The 18059-nt window shown below is 42.7% G+C and overlaps 1 protein-coding gene across 2 annotated transcripts in view; it reads left to right on the top strand.

The window, feature by feature from the left end:
- LOC106084238 (inositol polyphosphate-5-phosphatase A) overlaps nt 1-18059 on the top strand; it is a 95611-nt gene that overhangs the window by 36825 nt on the left and 40727 nt on the right. For both annotated transcript variants that reach the window (XM_013247799.2, XM_013247798.2), the window contains exons 6-7: nt 2236-2391; nt 2448-2690. In XM_013247799.2, the coding sequence (XP_013103253.2) occupies nt 2236-2391; nt 2448-2690 (399 nt within the window). The remainder of the gene's footprint in view (nt 1-2235; nt 2392-2447; nt 2691-18059) is intronic.

Genomic DNA, 18059 nt, shown 5'->3' on the forward strand with positions numbered 1-18059 from the left:
CAGGAAGGAATTGAACCCTTGGAGGGATTACGACTATCGGTTGGATCATCGGTCAGGCTCGAGGATACTGCATGTCAATGCTCTTAGTGGATCCACGGCCATAATGGTGATAGAGAGCAACACATTTGAGAAGAATTTGGTTGTGTGTCAAAACAGCGACTCAAGGATAAAATCGTTAAAAGACGCGCTTGGAAAGGAACAACACGGCATTTACGAGATGAGAAATGGGATTGTTTATCGGAAGTCCAGCGGCGGGACTCTTTTGTTTTTCGTGTCACCAGACATAGAAAACCACGTCCTTTTTAGGTTAGGGATTTAAAAGTCGACTAATGGACTATTGGTTAAAAAAGTCGAAGTCGACTTTTACTGATTAAAGTCGAATAATCGACTTTGAAGTCAAAAAAAAAAAAAACCGAAAAAGTCGAAAAAAGTCGAAAAAAGTCGAAATGGATTTAGTTTCAATTCGATTTTTGTCACCGACTGCTTCGACTATTTATTTTTAGTTATGGTTACAGTAAATAACTCGAAATGGAGCGTTAAAAAAAAAGTAAAAAACCCAAAAATATCACCCAAAATCAAAAGTGGGTCTATCGGGACAATTGGAATTGGAGGATACGAATATGATATTACAACTTGGGTTCCAGTACCCATGGGGTCGCTCCAACCCCAAAACTCTTTCAAACAGACATTGGAGTACATGGCAATATGGGGCTCTGATGAAAGGTATTGGGGAGTAGATTAAGAAAATGTCATACACATCAAGTTCATTACTTGGACTTGATTTTTATGGCCGCACCTTTAAAAATCCCTCCAAATGGGTATATTTGTCGATAATGGCTATATGGGACTCAAATTAAAGGCATTTGGGAGTAGAGCACGAATTTGATATCCATATCTAAGGCAATGTCTGAGGGGCCATCCCACCCAAACAAGAACTCCTTATTAACCTAATTTTCAAAGACGGGTGGTCCGAACAAACCAAAATTTTTTTGCACTTTTTTTAACTTAAAAACAAAAATTTGTAGGTTTAGGCCCCCAGAAAAATTTTAGCTCCTAACATTTTTTTAAAATTAATATACACTTTTTTATATCTAACTTAACCAAGTAGTAAAAAAATCCACCCCCAATGTGAAATTTCAATTCCAAAAATAACAAAAGTGGAGAAAAAGTGAATGCGATTAATTGTGGTTCATTTTTCACAAAGTACCTATACTTAAATTTAAGAGTTTGGTAAATGTGAGCTGTAAAAGTAAATTAAAGAAATTTTTTTTTGAAAATGGGAACTTATTTCGTCGCTTGGACTTTGGGATTTGATGTGAAGTTCGGAGAAAATTGATTGGAAATGAATTTACAATTCAGAGTTACATTTGTTTATACAAAAAACGTTTGTTACGACTTGAAACCTACGAAACCGATCTTGACTTGTCAAGAACCTGGGGAATACAATTCCTATCTCATGTGAATTAAAAGAATATTATAAATTCTTAGAGGAGAGTATATAAGGGTCAATCAGTTTCGGAATGGTGTTACATACGCACGATATACGTCCGAAAGCTATGTAAACCTATTTTCAAATAATAAATTAATCAATTTCTGCGAGGAAATCTAGTCTAGTCCGGTTATCTTATACAATCTAGAAAAACCAATTTGAATTGTGGCATCAAAGTGTGATCGTTTAGAATCGAATAACGCTTTCGACTTTGGCGAGTATTTTCCTGCTATACGAATCGTTTAAATTAAAATAAGACAACAAATTTTTCTGTAAAATCTTATAGTTAGCTTGAAAAATGCAGTGTAACTTGGGGTTGTCAAATGATTTGAAATTTGGGGACAAGATACAAAAAGTCAACAATAGTTGAAAAGTACTCTGAAACAATTCAATAAATACGCTGGCATGCACATAAATTCACGAGATCTCACTCAGTATGATGACATCTGAGAGTCACTAGCTTTCGTGAAATCAACATCTATTAAGGCACAAAAGAAACGGTTTCCTTTCGAACAGGAAACAGGTCTGATTGTGAAATAAGTAACTTGATTTGAAAAGAAATGATCATTAATTAAGTTGAACTCAAAGCAAGCGGAAGTGTGTTTTAATCAACGTGTGGTAAAGTGTCAAAAGATTTCAACTATTGATTTTTTATATATATTGTAATGCTACTTGAAATTTGACATTTTTAGATTTTAAATATGTTTAATGCACAATTATAAATATATATTTTATTTTTATTGCAGGCATTAACAGAAAACCTAACTACCCACCGGGTACAAAGTGCAAAAAGTGATAATACTAAAATTCACTATCGAAATTCTTCCGGCGACAATATTCTCACTGTTGGAAAAAAAGAATTCAGTCATGCGGATCACCAGTTAAAATTTAAAGAGTCCTGGGTAGATATTATTGAATATTTTTCTTGAATGTTATATTTGATAATTTTTTATTTCAGTTAATAAAATTTGACCGAGAGCTCGAACCGTTGAGAGATTTTCTGCATGAATTTCTTATTGAGTTTCCACCATCATATCCTTACGAAGAAGATCCCGATATGCCAACTGATTATATGTCAACACGTTGTCCATCGTGGTGTGATCGAATTTTGATGAGTCCACAAGCTAAACTCCTGCTGGATGAAGGATTCCCTAACTTGTATAATCTAATTGGCGAAAACGTTTGCATGGGCGATCACAAGGTACGTATTTTACATTTCAAAAAAAAATTTTAAATTGACATTCAGCTGTTGTTATTGAAACCACACTTGCATGTGGAGGTAGCGATCCTCGACAAGCTCCAATAGGTAGGCAAGTTCGTTCCGGTGCATAGCTCCGATCGCCGCAGAAACATGATGGCCTTTGGATATTTAAAAGCGCCAATCACTCGCCTCGCCGGTGGCGTCCGGTCTCCCACGTAGACTCCACTCGATACCACCGATTGTCCGCGACAGCAATTGGAGCTACTATCTGCAACCAATGGACGCACCTGGCAGCTCCGAGCTGAGTTTTTTATGATATCGACGACCCCCACACCAATCTGAACTCAGAGTTCCAACCTGCGTGGTGCTCATAGTTATCACGAGCCTGGATCCCATGGCGGCCGGTTGTACGCACCGGATTGACCCGGTGGAATCCTTCATAGGCAAGGGCTGCGGCCTCAGTGTACGTGTTCGTCCTTTCTTCGTCATGGGAGCAACACATCCCGGAGTGCTTCTCCGCAAGCTTCTGGTCCGTGCCGGGATTGAAAAGAACCCCGGTCCCGGGTTCTATTCGGTTTGGAAGAACCGTCTCCATCATCGGCCGGTGAGGTGTAACCGGTGCATGGAGTGTAGTCACACTGAATATGTTGCAAGGTGCTGTGCGAACATAAACAGCAGTGGGTCACATGCGTCGTCGTCGGACTATGTGACCTCTCCCGTGCGGCAATATACGCAACAGTAGCATCCCAGCCCCAATATTGAATTGCAATTGCAATTGAATTGCAACGGTCTCCGTGGCAAGACTGACGAGATAGTGGATTTTATGTGTCGGAAGAACATATTGGTCGCAACGATCCAGGAGACAAAGCTGACCAACACCTGCAGCTTGCACAGATGTCACGGATGTGCTACGTAAGAATCGCTTAAGGAGCGTGCATAGAGTGCATGGGGATAGCAGTCAGGTCCGGTACTGCCGAGATAGAGCTTTACAACGTGTGAATACCTCCGGTTGGTGGTTGTGCCCCAATTAATGGCCAGGCTTACATGCCCGACATAAGTGGGCTACTATCTGGCCATAATCGTCTGGTTCTAGGAGACTTTAATGCGCATCACATTTTATGGTATTCTCCCCTAGGTAACGATCAGCGGGTCATAGCTTTGACAGAGCAGATTGAAGGCTCCAAGTTTTGCACGGTGAATGAGGATGCCCCCACTAGGATTACGAGGGGGTGTTGCAGCTCGCCAGACATTTTCATGGCATACCCTGATCTCCTGAGTGACGTATCCTGGTAAGCCTTCATCCCTTTGGGGTCAGACCACCTCCCCATAATTCTCACTATCGACCGAACACCCGACTTCATTACTTCTGAGCGCCGGACGTTTATCAATCATAAGAAGGCCGATTGGACTGGCTTCAGAGAGTACACCTATCGCCACTTCAGTGTCCTGCCACCCTCCTCGGATGTGCTAGTTGTGGAGAGGAAATTCCGAGACATCTTTAACGCAGCAGCCGCTCGCTTTATACCAGCCGGTCGAATACCCCAAGTGCGGCCCAATTTCCCGGCGCAGACAGTGGTACTCGCTGATGAGCGTAATGGGTTTCGTGGTATGGACCCTGCTAACTCCAGAATCAGCGAGCTGAATATGGAAATAAAAAGGGGAAGTCAACGAACGTAAGCGGAATTTGTGGCTAGCACACTTGGAGCAATGTAAATTAGGCACCGGTGTAGGCAAACTGTGGTCTACTGTTAAGTCACTCTCGAACCCCGGTAGACGGGACGACAGGACCTCATTCACTTTTGGCGAGATAACCGTGACTGATCCGAAGAGAGGCGCCAGGTTGTTCAACCGTCAATTTATTGTGCATCCCGAGAGAGACAGGGCAAGGAGGAGAGCCATTCGCCGTATTCGTGGTCTCCAAGCCAATGACATTCACAATTTACAGTGGGCGAAGTTACGAATGTCATCCGTGGCGCCAATCATCTAAGGCGTTGGGCCCCGACGAAATCTCTACATTGATGTTGAAGAATCTGGATTCACCTGGAGTTGAATACCTTACCACTGTTCTCAAACTGTCTTTGAACACTCTTATAGTTCCCGATGTCTGGAAAATGGGCAGAGTGATCCCGCTACTGATCGATCTCTCTTCTCTCACCAGTAGCAAAGATGCTTGAGGCATTACTCCTCCAAAGCCTCGTAGGAGAATTTCCATTCGCCGAGCATTAACATGGATTTTGAAGACCGCATAGCACAACATGTGCTTTGTCTCTCTAGCCAGGCCTGAAACGCTGGGTCGCGAATTATGTGTGTGGTCGCCAGTCACACCGAAGCACCGTAGAATGAAACAGGGAGTTCCCCAAGTCGGGGTTATATCTCCGGCACTGTTTAACCACTACCTATCCTCCATTCCACCGCCTCCAGACGGCATAGATATGCGGACGATTATACGATCATGGCATCAGGCCCTCCATTGTTGACATCTGCGATAGGTTGAACGTCTACCTCATATTTCGTTGCAAGAAATCTGAGGATATCTGCACCAAATCTTCGGCCACATTGTTCACTACAAATACGCGTCAGGTGAATGCCGAGCCAAGAATGCAATAAAGTCAAAAGTAGAAACATGGTCCTCAAGTCACTTGCCGGCAGTACTTGGGGTGCAGACAAAGAAACATTGTTGACCACGTACAAAGCAATTGGCTCGTCTGTGGTAAGTTATGCAGCGTGGTCTCGTCAGCTTTGGAGTAATATTCACATTCACGCAGTGGAGTAATATTCAAATCTGTTAGAATGCCGCCCTTCGAACTGCGACGGGCTATCTCTTCAGTTCTCATGTGGACCACCTCCACCAGGAGACAAAAATCCTTCCAGTGCGAAGACATAACTAGATTCTGTCTAAGCAATACCTTTTGAGCTGTTATCGTAGATACAGGAGACAGACAGAGATTGGTATCTACCACTCAGAAGCCTTAAGAAGATCTACAAGAGCGTGAGGTTCAGCGCTACAAGAGAGAACCTCTAGATCAAGATGCATATCAAGCGGTTCTGGACAATATTCATACAGTCACTGTAGCAGAACGACCTCCTCCCATCGCACCTGAAAAAATTGACCCCCCCGGCAAGCCAGAGTGGTTCTGGCTCAATTACGTTCTGGCAGATGCAGCTTCCTCAACTGATACAGAGCAAGGATTGATGCCGACGTGCTAGATGTATGTCCCACACGATACACTCCACCTATTTAACTGCCCAACAAGACCCACTCGACTCAGACCCAGATCCCTCTGTACGCCCCCTTCTTATTCGCAGAGTTCCTGGATCCTGACACTCAACAGAGTCAAGTAGACGAAAAATAGAACACAACAAACTGCTAAAACAAAAACAACTACGTTCCATGAATTAGCATTTAATTGAATATATTCTTGACGTTGAATGCAGCAAAATGCCTTTATACTTAAAACGTGGAGGCCACCGTAGCGCAGAGGGTAGCATGTCCGCCTTTGACGCTGAAGGCCTGGGTTCGAATCCTGGCGAGACCATCAGAAAACATTTTCAGCTGTGGTTTTCCTCTCCTAATGCTGGCAACATTTGTGAGGTACTATGCCATGTAAAACTTCTCTTCAAAGAGATGTCGCACTGCGGCACGCCGTTCGGACTCGGGTATAAAAAGGAGGCCCCTTATCATTGAGCTTAAACTTGAATGGACTACACTCATTGATATGTGAGAAGTTTGCCCGTTTTCCTTAGTGGAATGTTCATGGGCAAAATTTGCAATTTACTTAAAACGTATCAATTGAATTACACAGCAATGGAAACACAAACATAATCAGCGCCCAGTACAAATTCTAACGTCCGCATTCAGTCAGTTGCTGCGAGTGCTCCATCAAAAATGTTTTTCAATTTCTTTGATCTAACTTAATGATCGAGAAAGATAATTATGAACTTAATAGTTGTATAGTTCCGGACCAAACTAGTTCGAATGAACGACTTCCTAAATCAAACGACCGATACTAGTTCCATTCCTTTTACTCTTATAGTTCCATAGCTCGTTTTCTCTTTAACCCATTAACGACGAAAGTGTAGAAAAATTGCCAAGAAAAGAGCTTTCTATGAAAAATTCTAGCTCGAGGTAGGAAAGATGTATAATTAAATTGACGAATACGTCTAAGTAAATCTGATGGCGGACTGCCCTTTTATGTAACATAACCTAGAAAATAATATATATGTAAGAGGACTTATGGAGCCCTGGTTCATATACACAAACTGAACATCAATGCTAATAAAAACACATGAACATTGGCAAACTGTTTTTGTTGTTAAAATCACCAATGCTGTGCTTGGTGATTTATCAATCAATTATTTAATAATTTTTTAATTGAATTTGAACTTTTTCAATTACGATCGTGGTAAAAATATTGCCATTTTCAATTAAAAAATTAATTGATTCAATCAATTTTTGTAATTGAACCCCAAATATCACCAATTGTACACATAAAATGTAATTAAAAATAACGGCCTAGGCCATAATTTTTTTTTTGTCACTCAATTCGTTGGCCAATACATTGAAAACATATGATTTTATAAAGGGAAAACAGCTGTTTTCATTGAATTAGCAAACGAATCCAGTGATATAAAAAATAAGTTAATGGTCTAGGCAGTAAGTTTTTTCAATCATATTTTAATTAACTCGGAAACTTTTTAGACCCATCAGCACTGTTATGACTATCCGTTTTGGAAAAAGTCTAGTCGCTCACAATTTTAATAAATTTTTTTCTATACATAGAAGATAAAACTACCCAACAAACGGCTTTTTTTTTAGCAACGAACCAATTATAACATATTCTAGATAAATGTTTCTTCTGTTAGGTTTAATTCCCAAATACACGTAATTCATAAAGTTACTGTAATAAAATTAAATTATTTACTGTAAGTCTATGTCGGTAGTAAGACCTAAAGCCGCCTCGCAACTCTTTCTTATATAATTTAGAAAACAATAACCTCTGGTGGTGTTTTGTTTCTAAGGTGTGTTCAAGCACAAACCTCAAATTCGTGTTCCACAACATTTGCATATTTTAAATTAAATGATTAATTGATTCAATTAAAAAATTAATTGGATATTTCGGAAATTTCAATCATTTTATAATTGGATCAATTAGAAAATTAATTGAAAATTTCAAAAACTTCAATAGTATTTTTAGTTGGATCAATTAAAAAATTAATTGGAAATTTCAAAAGTTTTCAATCATTTTTTTAATTGAATACGCAATTTTTTTATAACCTTTTTTAAAAACCGATTCATATTATCATTTTCACGATTCAAGCAGTTTCAATTAAAAAATTAATTGGATCAATTAGTTTTGTTATTGAAACCGACTTTGTTTTTTCTATGTACTTCACTTATTGATTTTTTCTTGCAAGTTCGCTGGACATGTACGCAACACTGCCCAGGTTCAATAACCTATATCTGACCTTTATAATTATTCAAACTTTTTTTAATGTTCCTGATGCAGATTTAAAATGCGATTGATTTGTTCTATTTTTAATGATTTATTTTCATTTGATCCGTTGATTCGCAAGAAAATTCGGAATAACATTGACTCTTGAATTAATTCGGGCGAAATTGTGTGTGCCAGATCACTAAAAGATTTGGCTTTCGTTGCTTTTCGTAATGACCGTTGTCCTGTCCGCTGGAAAGCTTATTGTAAACATCATAATAGAACCAAGCATGCTGTGCGTACAGCAAAGAGGAATCATTTTAGTATACTTTTTTCGGGGCTAGATTCAGGAGGTATGTGGAGGATACTTAGAGCGTCTGGTTGTATGGTGAGAATAATACTGACACTGATGTTGATATTGAGGATTTTAAAACTATCTTCGTTGGGGATCTTAATACAAATTTGGATGTCAATTTCAATGTGTTCGAGGAATCGGGTGATCAATTTTCTTTTCGGTCCGTTGTTGTGGCAGAAGTAACTGAGGTATAGTTAGGGTCAAATAGAAGTCGAAATGCGTAGATGGTATTCTTGTGCACTTTTTAAACCTGATTTTTTTCATATGTCGCGAATGTCAGTTTGGACTTCTTTAATACCTTCTTTACGACATCGCAGTATCCATCAGCTTGGAAAATTTCAGATGGTAGATTACTTGTATCTATTTTTCCGGTATTGTACAATATAATGGATCCCTTGATAAAGACTTATATCCTTGAAAATGGGAAGATTAAAATCTCTGACAACCAGTATACCTTTCGTAGGGGATATAAAACAACTTCATTGCTTTTGAAGATGACGGATTTTATTAGGTATAAAGTTAATAGGAATGGCTGGTACGCGCTTATATCACTTGATACATCGAAGACATTTACTTGTTTTGATTATCGCACTTTATTCATTAAGTATGGGGTTTCAGTGTCTACTTCTAGGCTTATTTTCTCTTATGTAAGTGGCAGAACTCAATTTGTGGGTTTTAATGGCACCTACTCATCATTGCAGTTCGAATTGGTTGTTTGAGAATATCGTAAACAGCACATTGGAAATCGTATGACATCGAACTTGCGATATTTCTGTAACGATTAACTTAAACTGGTCGAAATCAATCATGTTTGGGTTACTGGATCACCACGTCCTGAGTCTGAATATTATAGCGAACAATAGTCGAGACGAACAAACAACAATCGTTTGAAATCGAACCTTCTTCGGTTTGTGTATGTCGAATTCAAATTTTCTCCTGTACATACGTAAGTTAATGTTTTCATTTTCACATGCTTACGATTTTGGGATTGCCATAGGGGTGTTTTTCGATTTCTCCTAATCTACTACCAATTTGTATGTACGATTGTTATTGTTGTTGTAGCAGGGTGTTGTACACTGAGGTGACAGCCCTTGTCGATGAAGGAGCACTCACGCCCAACATATCGTTCATGTGCAGAGTATTAAGCCCAAAAAGGAGCATTTTTTTCTGATTTCGAAAAAGTTCCTCTCAAAAACCCATGTTCAAACTGAAACGTTAGTAGACCACATGGGAGTGAAAGCAGAAACAACGGAGGACATGTTAAGGCTTTTGATGTTTATCATAACGGAACTTTAAGTCAAGGAAGCCTTGAGGAGCTTCAAACCATTTAAGTTACCCGGACCTGATGGAATATTTCCGGCGTTACTACAGGGGAGCCAGACTATCTGGCCACTATTTTCACAGCTTGCCTAGGACTAGACGATGTTTATTCCCAAGTCCGGCAAGATAAGTTATGCGAAGCCTATAAGCCTTACGTCCTGAGGGCCGCTTGCTATACAGACGATGTTATAATACTATTTAAGGGTAAAATTCCGAACCAGCTATGCAGAAGGGCCGAAAGGATCTTGCATATGGCATATGACTGAGCTACACCCAGGGGTCTCAGTGTTAACCCAGAGAAGACAGAAATCTGCATGTTCATGCGGAAAACGAAGGTGGGCCAATTTAACGCACCACGTTTCCTCAATAAAACGATTTCGATATCTGACAAGGTCAAATACTAAGGAGTGATCTTGGATAGGAAACTTAATAGGAAGTGTCACTTTCAGGGGCGTATTGAGAAGGCCCACAGAAGTAGGACACTATGTAGACGGGCCGTAGGCTCGAAATAAGGCCTGAATCCCAGGATAGTCCAGTGGCTCTACAGAAGCGTGATTAAACCAAAACTTACTTATGCATCAGTAGTTTGGAGGACTGCTATTACGAATTTTTAACACAACAATCGCATATTGATCAAATATGGATGTCATGCTCTTAGAAGTCCTCATTTCCTGCTTATCACATTGCACATTTCTTTCCATTTTACATAGGTTTTCTGGGTCAACCTATATACAATGGAAAGAAATGTGCAATGTGATAAGCAGGAAATGAGGACTTCTAAGAGCATGACATCCATATTTGATCAATTTGTGATTGTTGTGTTAAAAATTCGTAATATGTTGTCGTTGTCTTCCATAAAAAAAGTCATCCGCCCTTGTTGTTGTTGTTGTTGTAGCAGTTTGTTGTGTTCTATCTTTCGTCTGCTTGATTCTGTGGAGTGTCAAGACCCAGGAACTCTGCGACTAAGATGGGACAGAGGGATGTGGTTCTGAGTCGAGTGGGTCTGGTTGGGCAGTTAAACAGGTGACGTGTATCGTGTAGTACATACATCTTGCACGTCGGCATCAATCCTTGCTCTGTATGAGTTGACGCGGCTGCATCTGCCGCGACGTAATTGAACCAGAACTACTCTGGTTTGCTGAGGGAAGTCAATTTTTTCAGGTGCAATGGAAGGCGGTCGTTCTCCAAGGACGACACCTACCCGACAGCTTTTTACCGTATCTGCTACCGTGTCTGCATGAATGTTGTCTAGACCTGCTTGATATGCCGCTTGATCTAGAGGTTCTCTCTTGTAGCGCTGAACCTTAAGCTCTAGATTCTGTAGATCTACCTAAAGGCTTCTGGGCGGTGGATATCTATCCAAAAGATGATGATTTGAATGGACTCTGCAATAACAACTCAAAAGGTATTGCTTAGACAGCTTGAAGTTATGTCTTCGCTCTGTTAGGATATTTGTCTCCTGATGGAAGTGGTCCACATGAGAACTGAGGGGACAGCCCGTCGCAGTTTCTTTGTCTCAACAAGGTTTCTTCGTCTGAACCCCAAGTGCTGGCGCCTATTGAATTGAGGACCTTGTTGTTGGATGAATGTGTCGGTCCGCAAATTGCTTAAAGCCCCCTCGATGTCAATGCATACCGCCCGTGTGTACTTCTGGCATCAACGGATTCTTCTATTTTATGAACAACCTCGTGGAGAGCAGCCTCCAGCGACCTTCCATAGGCATGATGTTTGTATTCGAGCAGTTCGCTGGATGTCCTACTCTTTATCATGGTATCAACAATACGTTCCATGGTATTTAGTAGAAAGGGCATAAGTCTTCTAATCAAAAGTCTTTAACTTAGATCTTTTAATTCTGAAATATGAAGAAGAAATTTCTGTAAAGTTATTGGGACTAATCTTACCACTTCATAAGGTTCACGGGGCTCCCACTGCCCATCAGGCATTCTAAATAAAAAAAAACGAAAAAATCTACATAAACTTATTTGAACCATTGAGTGGAGTGGATATTTTGTTATTTCGCTCCGCAAGAATTTTCCTGTAACTCGTCATAGGTCTTTATTTTTGGAAGAAGAATTTAAGTCACTCAAGGATAGCTGCGAAAGAGGCATCCATTAGGCGGTTGATGATCTGCGTCTGTTTCTAGTGGAGCGAAGATCTAGATCCCTAGAGTAGGCTTAGAATGGACTCCAATGACCCAACAGCTGCAGTGGTGGTATCAGGCCGTTTGGAATAATAGCAGACGCATCGCTCTCAGGCTTATTGAGAGGCTTGGTGCGAATGATCCTGAGAATATCACTAATAGGAAGAGAGACTCCCTAAATTTTGACTCGAGAATTCGCTGCACAGGCTACCCTAAAGACTACACGTCTTGATTCGGAAACTGCACCGCAGTCAGCCAAAAGGCTGAGGTGACCTGGAGGGCATCCCATGCCTAAAAGAACTAGGGCGAACAACAGTAAGATGGGTCCAAGAACCTTTGCTAATGTCGCTAGGGACAGTTTGGTGATGACAGTTATCGACAAGGGAGAAGAACAGGGCTGCATACCTAGAAATAATTTGATTGGAATAGTCAATGTATACTCCGATGTCTTTGCGGAATTTCCTGGGTCTCCTCCAGTTTGTGACTATGCAGACTGGTATCGGGGCGATACAGACTAATTGCCTTTGGGTATCAAGGCTCAATTGAACTGTGTCGTTATGCGCTAAAAAAGATTGGTGAGATCTGGCCAGGTGCATCACTAGATTGAGTCAAGAATGAATATATTCCTTCTCGACCAATGGCGCAGGCTTGGATACCGAGGATTCCCTCAGATCCTAAATGGATACTTGGAAGACTAAGGAAATGTAATCACAATATTTCAACCACCGACTAGTAGATTGGACGAGGCTGATGGTGATCACAGACATGCAGTATTCGTACTAAACTCCGGCTGTCTCGCAGACCTCAACAAGTCTGAAGGGGTTGTATCCTACGGATTCAACAAGTTGAAACAGAAGGTCTATAGAAGCGGTGGGGTTGGGAAATCAGGAGACGACTCAGCAGTTGTTGCTGAACACTTGCCTGAGGAACTATCGACCACATCACTGAAGTCTGGCGGATTGCAGGAGACTGAAAATCCCCCTCCCACAATGGTGACAGGAGGGGAGACATCAAAACGGAACCCGACAATCCCTGTGTGGATGGGTCATCCAGTTAGACTGGCCTCAAGGGATGCGAGACAGCAGCAGCTAGTGAAGCATCTAAGGAGGAATCGTCCACACCGCAAGTGTCTAGTGTCCTGAGGAAGAGTGGTTCCACAGCTTTCTCACCTGCCCCGGGATGCGTACGGAAGCTCATCATGACAAGATCTAGCGAATCTTGTTTGGATGAACTCCTGGTGGAATCAGAAGACGAGGCTAACACAACAGTGGTGGAAGTTCTGAATCCTGACTATGGTGCGACACTATAGGTCCGTTTCGGCGGCACTAAAAGTCCTCCTGATTGCAGGGGGATTTGACGTGGTTCTTATCCTGGAACCATGGGTGTGTGGAGGAATGGTTCGTGGATTAAGAATTCCGGGATTTAAACTACTCAAGGGTACGGGGAATGGGAGACAAAGAGCCTGTATTCTTACAAAGAGTAGTCTAAATGTTTTTCTTCTTCCGTTGGTAAGCACTGAAGTTTTAGTAGTAGCCAGCCTTGAAATAAACAAGTCTCATAACTGGCTGGTTACCCTATATATGGCGATTCAGAGGTATCGCCTTCAAACCTTAGGTCGCTGGTTGAAGCCGCTTCTGTAGGGAAGAAGAGCCTCATTGTAGGAAGGTATGCTAATGCACATCACCAGTTATGGGCAATCCCATGGCAGCCGGTTGGTACTGCCGAGATAGAGCTATATAACGTTTACATACCGCCGGTTGGTAGCTGTGTCCCGATTAGTGGCCAGGCTTACAACCCCGACATAAGTGGGTTGCTATCTGGCCATAATCGTCTGGTTCTAGGGCACTTTAATGCGCATCACACGTCATGGCATTCTCCCCTAGGTAACGACCAGCGTGGCATAGCTTTGGCAGATCAGATTGAAGGCTCCACGTTTTGCACGGTGAATGAGGATGCCCCCACTAGGATTACGAGGAGGTGCAGCAGCTCGCCAGACATCTCAATCGCATCCCCTGATCTCCTGAGTGACGTATCCTGGCAAGCCGTCATCTCTTTGGGGTCAGACCACCTCCCCATAATTCTCACCATCGACCGATCACCCGACTTCATAACCTCTGAGCGCCGGACGTTTATCAATCATAAGAAGGCCGATTGGACTGCCTTCAGAGAGTATACCAATCGCCGCTTCAGTGTCCTGCCACCCCCCTCTGATGTGTTAGTAGCCGAGAGGAAATTCCGAGACATCTTTAACGCAGCAGCCGCTCACTTTATACCAGCCGGTCGAATACCCAAAGTGCGGCCCAATTTCCCGGCGCAGACAGTGGTACTCGCAGATGAGCGTAATGGGTTTCGTGATATGGACCCTGCTAACTCCAGAATCAGCGAGCTGAATATGGAAATAAAAAGGGGAAGTCAACGAACGTAAGCGGAATTTGTGGCTAGAACACTTGGAGCAATGTAACTTAGGCACCGGTGTAGGCAAACTGTGGTCTACTGTCAAGCCACTCTCGAACCCCGGTAGACGGGACGACAGGACCTCAGTCACTTTTGGCGAGATAACCGTGACTGATCCGAAGAGATGCGCCAGGTTGTTCAACCGTCAATTTATTGTGCATCCCGAGAGAGACAGGGCAAGGAGGAGAGCCAATCGCCGTATTCGTGGTCTCCGAGCCGATGAAGAGCCATCACAATTTACCGTGGGCGAAGTTACGAATGTCATCCGTGGCGCCAATCATCTAAGGCGTTGGGCCCCGACGAAATCTCTACATTGATGTTGAAGAATCTGGATTCACCTGGAGTTGAATACCTTACCACTGTCCTCAACCTGTCTTTGAACACTCTTATAGTTCCCGATGTCTGGAAAATGGGCAGAGTGATCCCGCTACTGAAGCCTGGAAAAGACCTGCCTTTGGGGGAGTCGTACAGACCGATCTCCCTTCTCTCACCAGTGGCAAAGGCGCTTGAGGCATTACTCCTCCCGAGCCTCGTGGGAGAATTTCCATTCGCCGAACATCAACATGGTTTTCGAAGACTGCATAGCATAACAACAGCTTTCCATGCCATCACCGCACACACTTGCCGTGGCTTCAATCTGCCCAGGCCATGTGATGGGAAGGTCCTCGTGGCACTGGACCTATCGAAGGCATTCCACAAACAGGGAGTTCCCCAAGGTGGTGTGATATCTCCGGCACTGTTTAGCCTCTACCTATCCTCCATTCCACCCCCTCCAGACGGCATAGACATCGTATCATATGCGGACGATTGTACGATCATGGCATCAGGCCCCCCACCCATTGATGACATCTGCGATAGTTTGAGCGTCTACCTCAACGAACTTGCTTCATATTTCGCTGCAAGAAATCTGAGGATATCCGCTACCAAATCTTTAGCCACATTGTTCACTACGAATACGCGTGAGGTGAATACTCAGCTGACTGCAATGGTCGATGGAGAAATAATTCCGACCATCAAGTTTCCCAAAATACTTGGCGTCACATTTGACAGCTCTTACACATTCTCCCCACATGCCACAGCAACCTGCGATAAAGTCAAAAGTAGAAACAAGGTCCTCAAGCCACATGCTGGCAGCACTGGGGGTGCAGACAAAGAAACCTTGTTGACCACGTACAAAGCAATTGGGCGGTCTGTGGTAAGTTATGCAGCGCCAGTGTGGTCTCGTCAACTTTGTGACACGCAGTGGAATAATATTCAGATCTGTCAGAATGCCGTCCTCCGAACTGCGACGGGCTGTCTCCTCAGTTCTCATGTGGACCACCTCCATCAGGAGACAAAGATCCTACCAGTGCGAAGACATAACTACATGCTGTCTAAGCAATACCTTTTGGGCTGTTATCGCAGAGACCATCCAAATCATCATCTTGTGGATAGATATCCACCGCCCAGAAGCCTTTAGGTAGATGTACAGGATCTAGAGCGCTACAAGAGAGAACCTCTTGATCAAGCGGCATATCAAGCAGGTCTAAACAACATTCATGCAGACACGGTAGCAGATGCGGTAAACGGCTACCGGGTGAATGTTGTCCTTGGAGAACGACCGCCACCCATTACACCTGAAGAAATCGACCTCCCCCGGCAAACCAGAGTAGTTCTGGCTCAATTACGTTCCGGCAATTCCTTCAGAGCTAGGATTTATGCCGACGTGCAAGAGGTATGTCCCGATTGTAACCAGGGACCGCACGATACACGTCACTCGAATCAGACCCAGATCCCTGTGGACGCACCCCATCTTAGTGGCAGAGTTCCTGTGTCTTGACACTCAACAGAATCAAGCAGACGAAAGATAGAACACAATAAACAGCCACAACAACAACAACCAGATATGGGGAAGTTCGGATATCAGCTTCTCTGATCATAGTTAATTTAGTTTCAGCCTTGGAGAAAATACTGCAGAAGTGGTCCCCCGGCTAAACAAAAGAAAGGCGGATTTGAAAAAGGAAGTGGAAACTGCGGAGCATATAGACATAGTGGTCAAGCGAATCAAGTCCTAGTGCCAAGCCAGAGGGCAAGTAGCGACAGCCATGGTGGACCCCAGAGCTGGTTAGTCTAAGGAAGAACTGCAGAAAACTCTTCAACCGAGCACCACACGATTGTGACATCTATAAGGCTGAGTTAATAAAATATAAGGCGAGATGAGAAAGACTCAGAAAATATCCTGGGTAGAATTTTACAGTTCCGTGGTGTCTGAGCCGATCCTTTGTGCGATAAGAAGTTTCGACTACTTTAAGTCGCCAGGCCCTGATGCTGTATCACCGGTTGAATTACTAGCTGTGTTTGAAAGATAAGCTTAGGGAGATTTACTTTGCTTGTATCAGAATGTCATATATACCTGTGGTAAGGAGGGACACGAAGGTCATTTTCATTCCGAAAGCAGGAAAACCATACGAAGGCGAAAGATTTCTGTACTATTGGTCTGTCATCCTTTATGCGGAAGACTATTGAGAGATTGATAGAAACATATCTTATAGCAAAGATCCCTGTCGCGGCAGAAGCATGCATATAGTAAAGGCGAATCCACTGAAACAGCCCTTCACGATCTACTCGGCTACATAGAGGGTTCTCTCACTGTCAAGGAACATACAATTGTAGCATTTCTTGGCATTGAAGGTGCATTAAATAATGTAAAACCGACGTCAATCATGAAGGAGTTAGAGTTTCTGGACATTAACACCTCCGTAAGAAAGTTTATTAATAATTTACATACTAAAAGATGCATTAATGCAGGCTTGGGATCTGTGGATCTAAAAAGATGGGTCAGCAGAGGAACACCTCACGGATGTGTACTGTCTCCTCTACTTTGAAATATAGCCATTAACAATATATTATCGTATATATCATATGCTGATGACGTGGCAATTGCGGTTAGGGGAAAGTTCGCTAGCTTTCTAAGAAATATACTTCAGGAAGCTCTACATGCAACAGCAAAGTGGGCTACCGAAAGTGGTCTAGGTATAAATCCCTGCAAGACAGAAGTAGTGCCTTTCAGCAGGAGATACAAGTTGCCTACAATGGAACCTGTCTCCTTGGGAGGAGAGAATGTTCCATTTACAGAAAGCGCAAAATACCTGGGTGTTTGCTGGACAAGAAATTGAACTTCAAATCCAACATTTTGGAAAGGGCAAGAAAGGCAACTCTTGTCTTATACATCTGCAAGAGAGCCATTGGCAAAAGTTGGGGTTTAGACCGCGTGTCATGCATTGGGTACATACTGCAGTTGTCAGACCTATAATAGTATATGGTGTTGTGGTCTGGTGGACGGCGCTTCAAAAGTCCATCTACTGCTCAATACTTAACCGGATCCAAAGGATGGCTTGTTTGTGCATCACAGCCGCACTGATGACGACACCATCTGATACACTAAATTTAATGCTACATCTTATGCCTCTGGACATTGTGGCTACCCAAATTGCAGCGACCACTGCCGTTCGGTTAAGGGAGCTTTCTCATGGGCCATGTGGCGGCTACGGATACTATATTATCCTTGGTACAATATCCGATGTTTGTGGCAGTGTGGATTACACTCTACCTGAGCCGCTTTTTGATAAAAAGTACCGTACTACTGGAGGCCACCGTAGCGCAGAGGTTAGCATGTCCGCCTATGATGC

Source organism: Stomoxys calcitrans, chromosome 2 (assembly GCF_963082655.1).
Source record: "Stomoxys calcitrans chromosome 2, idStoCalc2.1, whole genome shotgun sequence".
NCBI lineage: Eukaryota > Metazoa > Arthropoda > Insecta > Diptera > Muscidae > Stomoxys > Stomoxys calcitrans.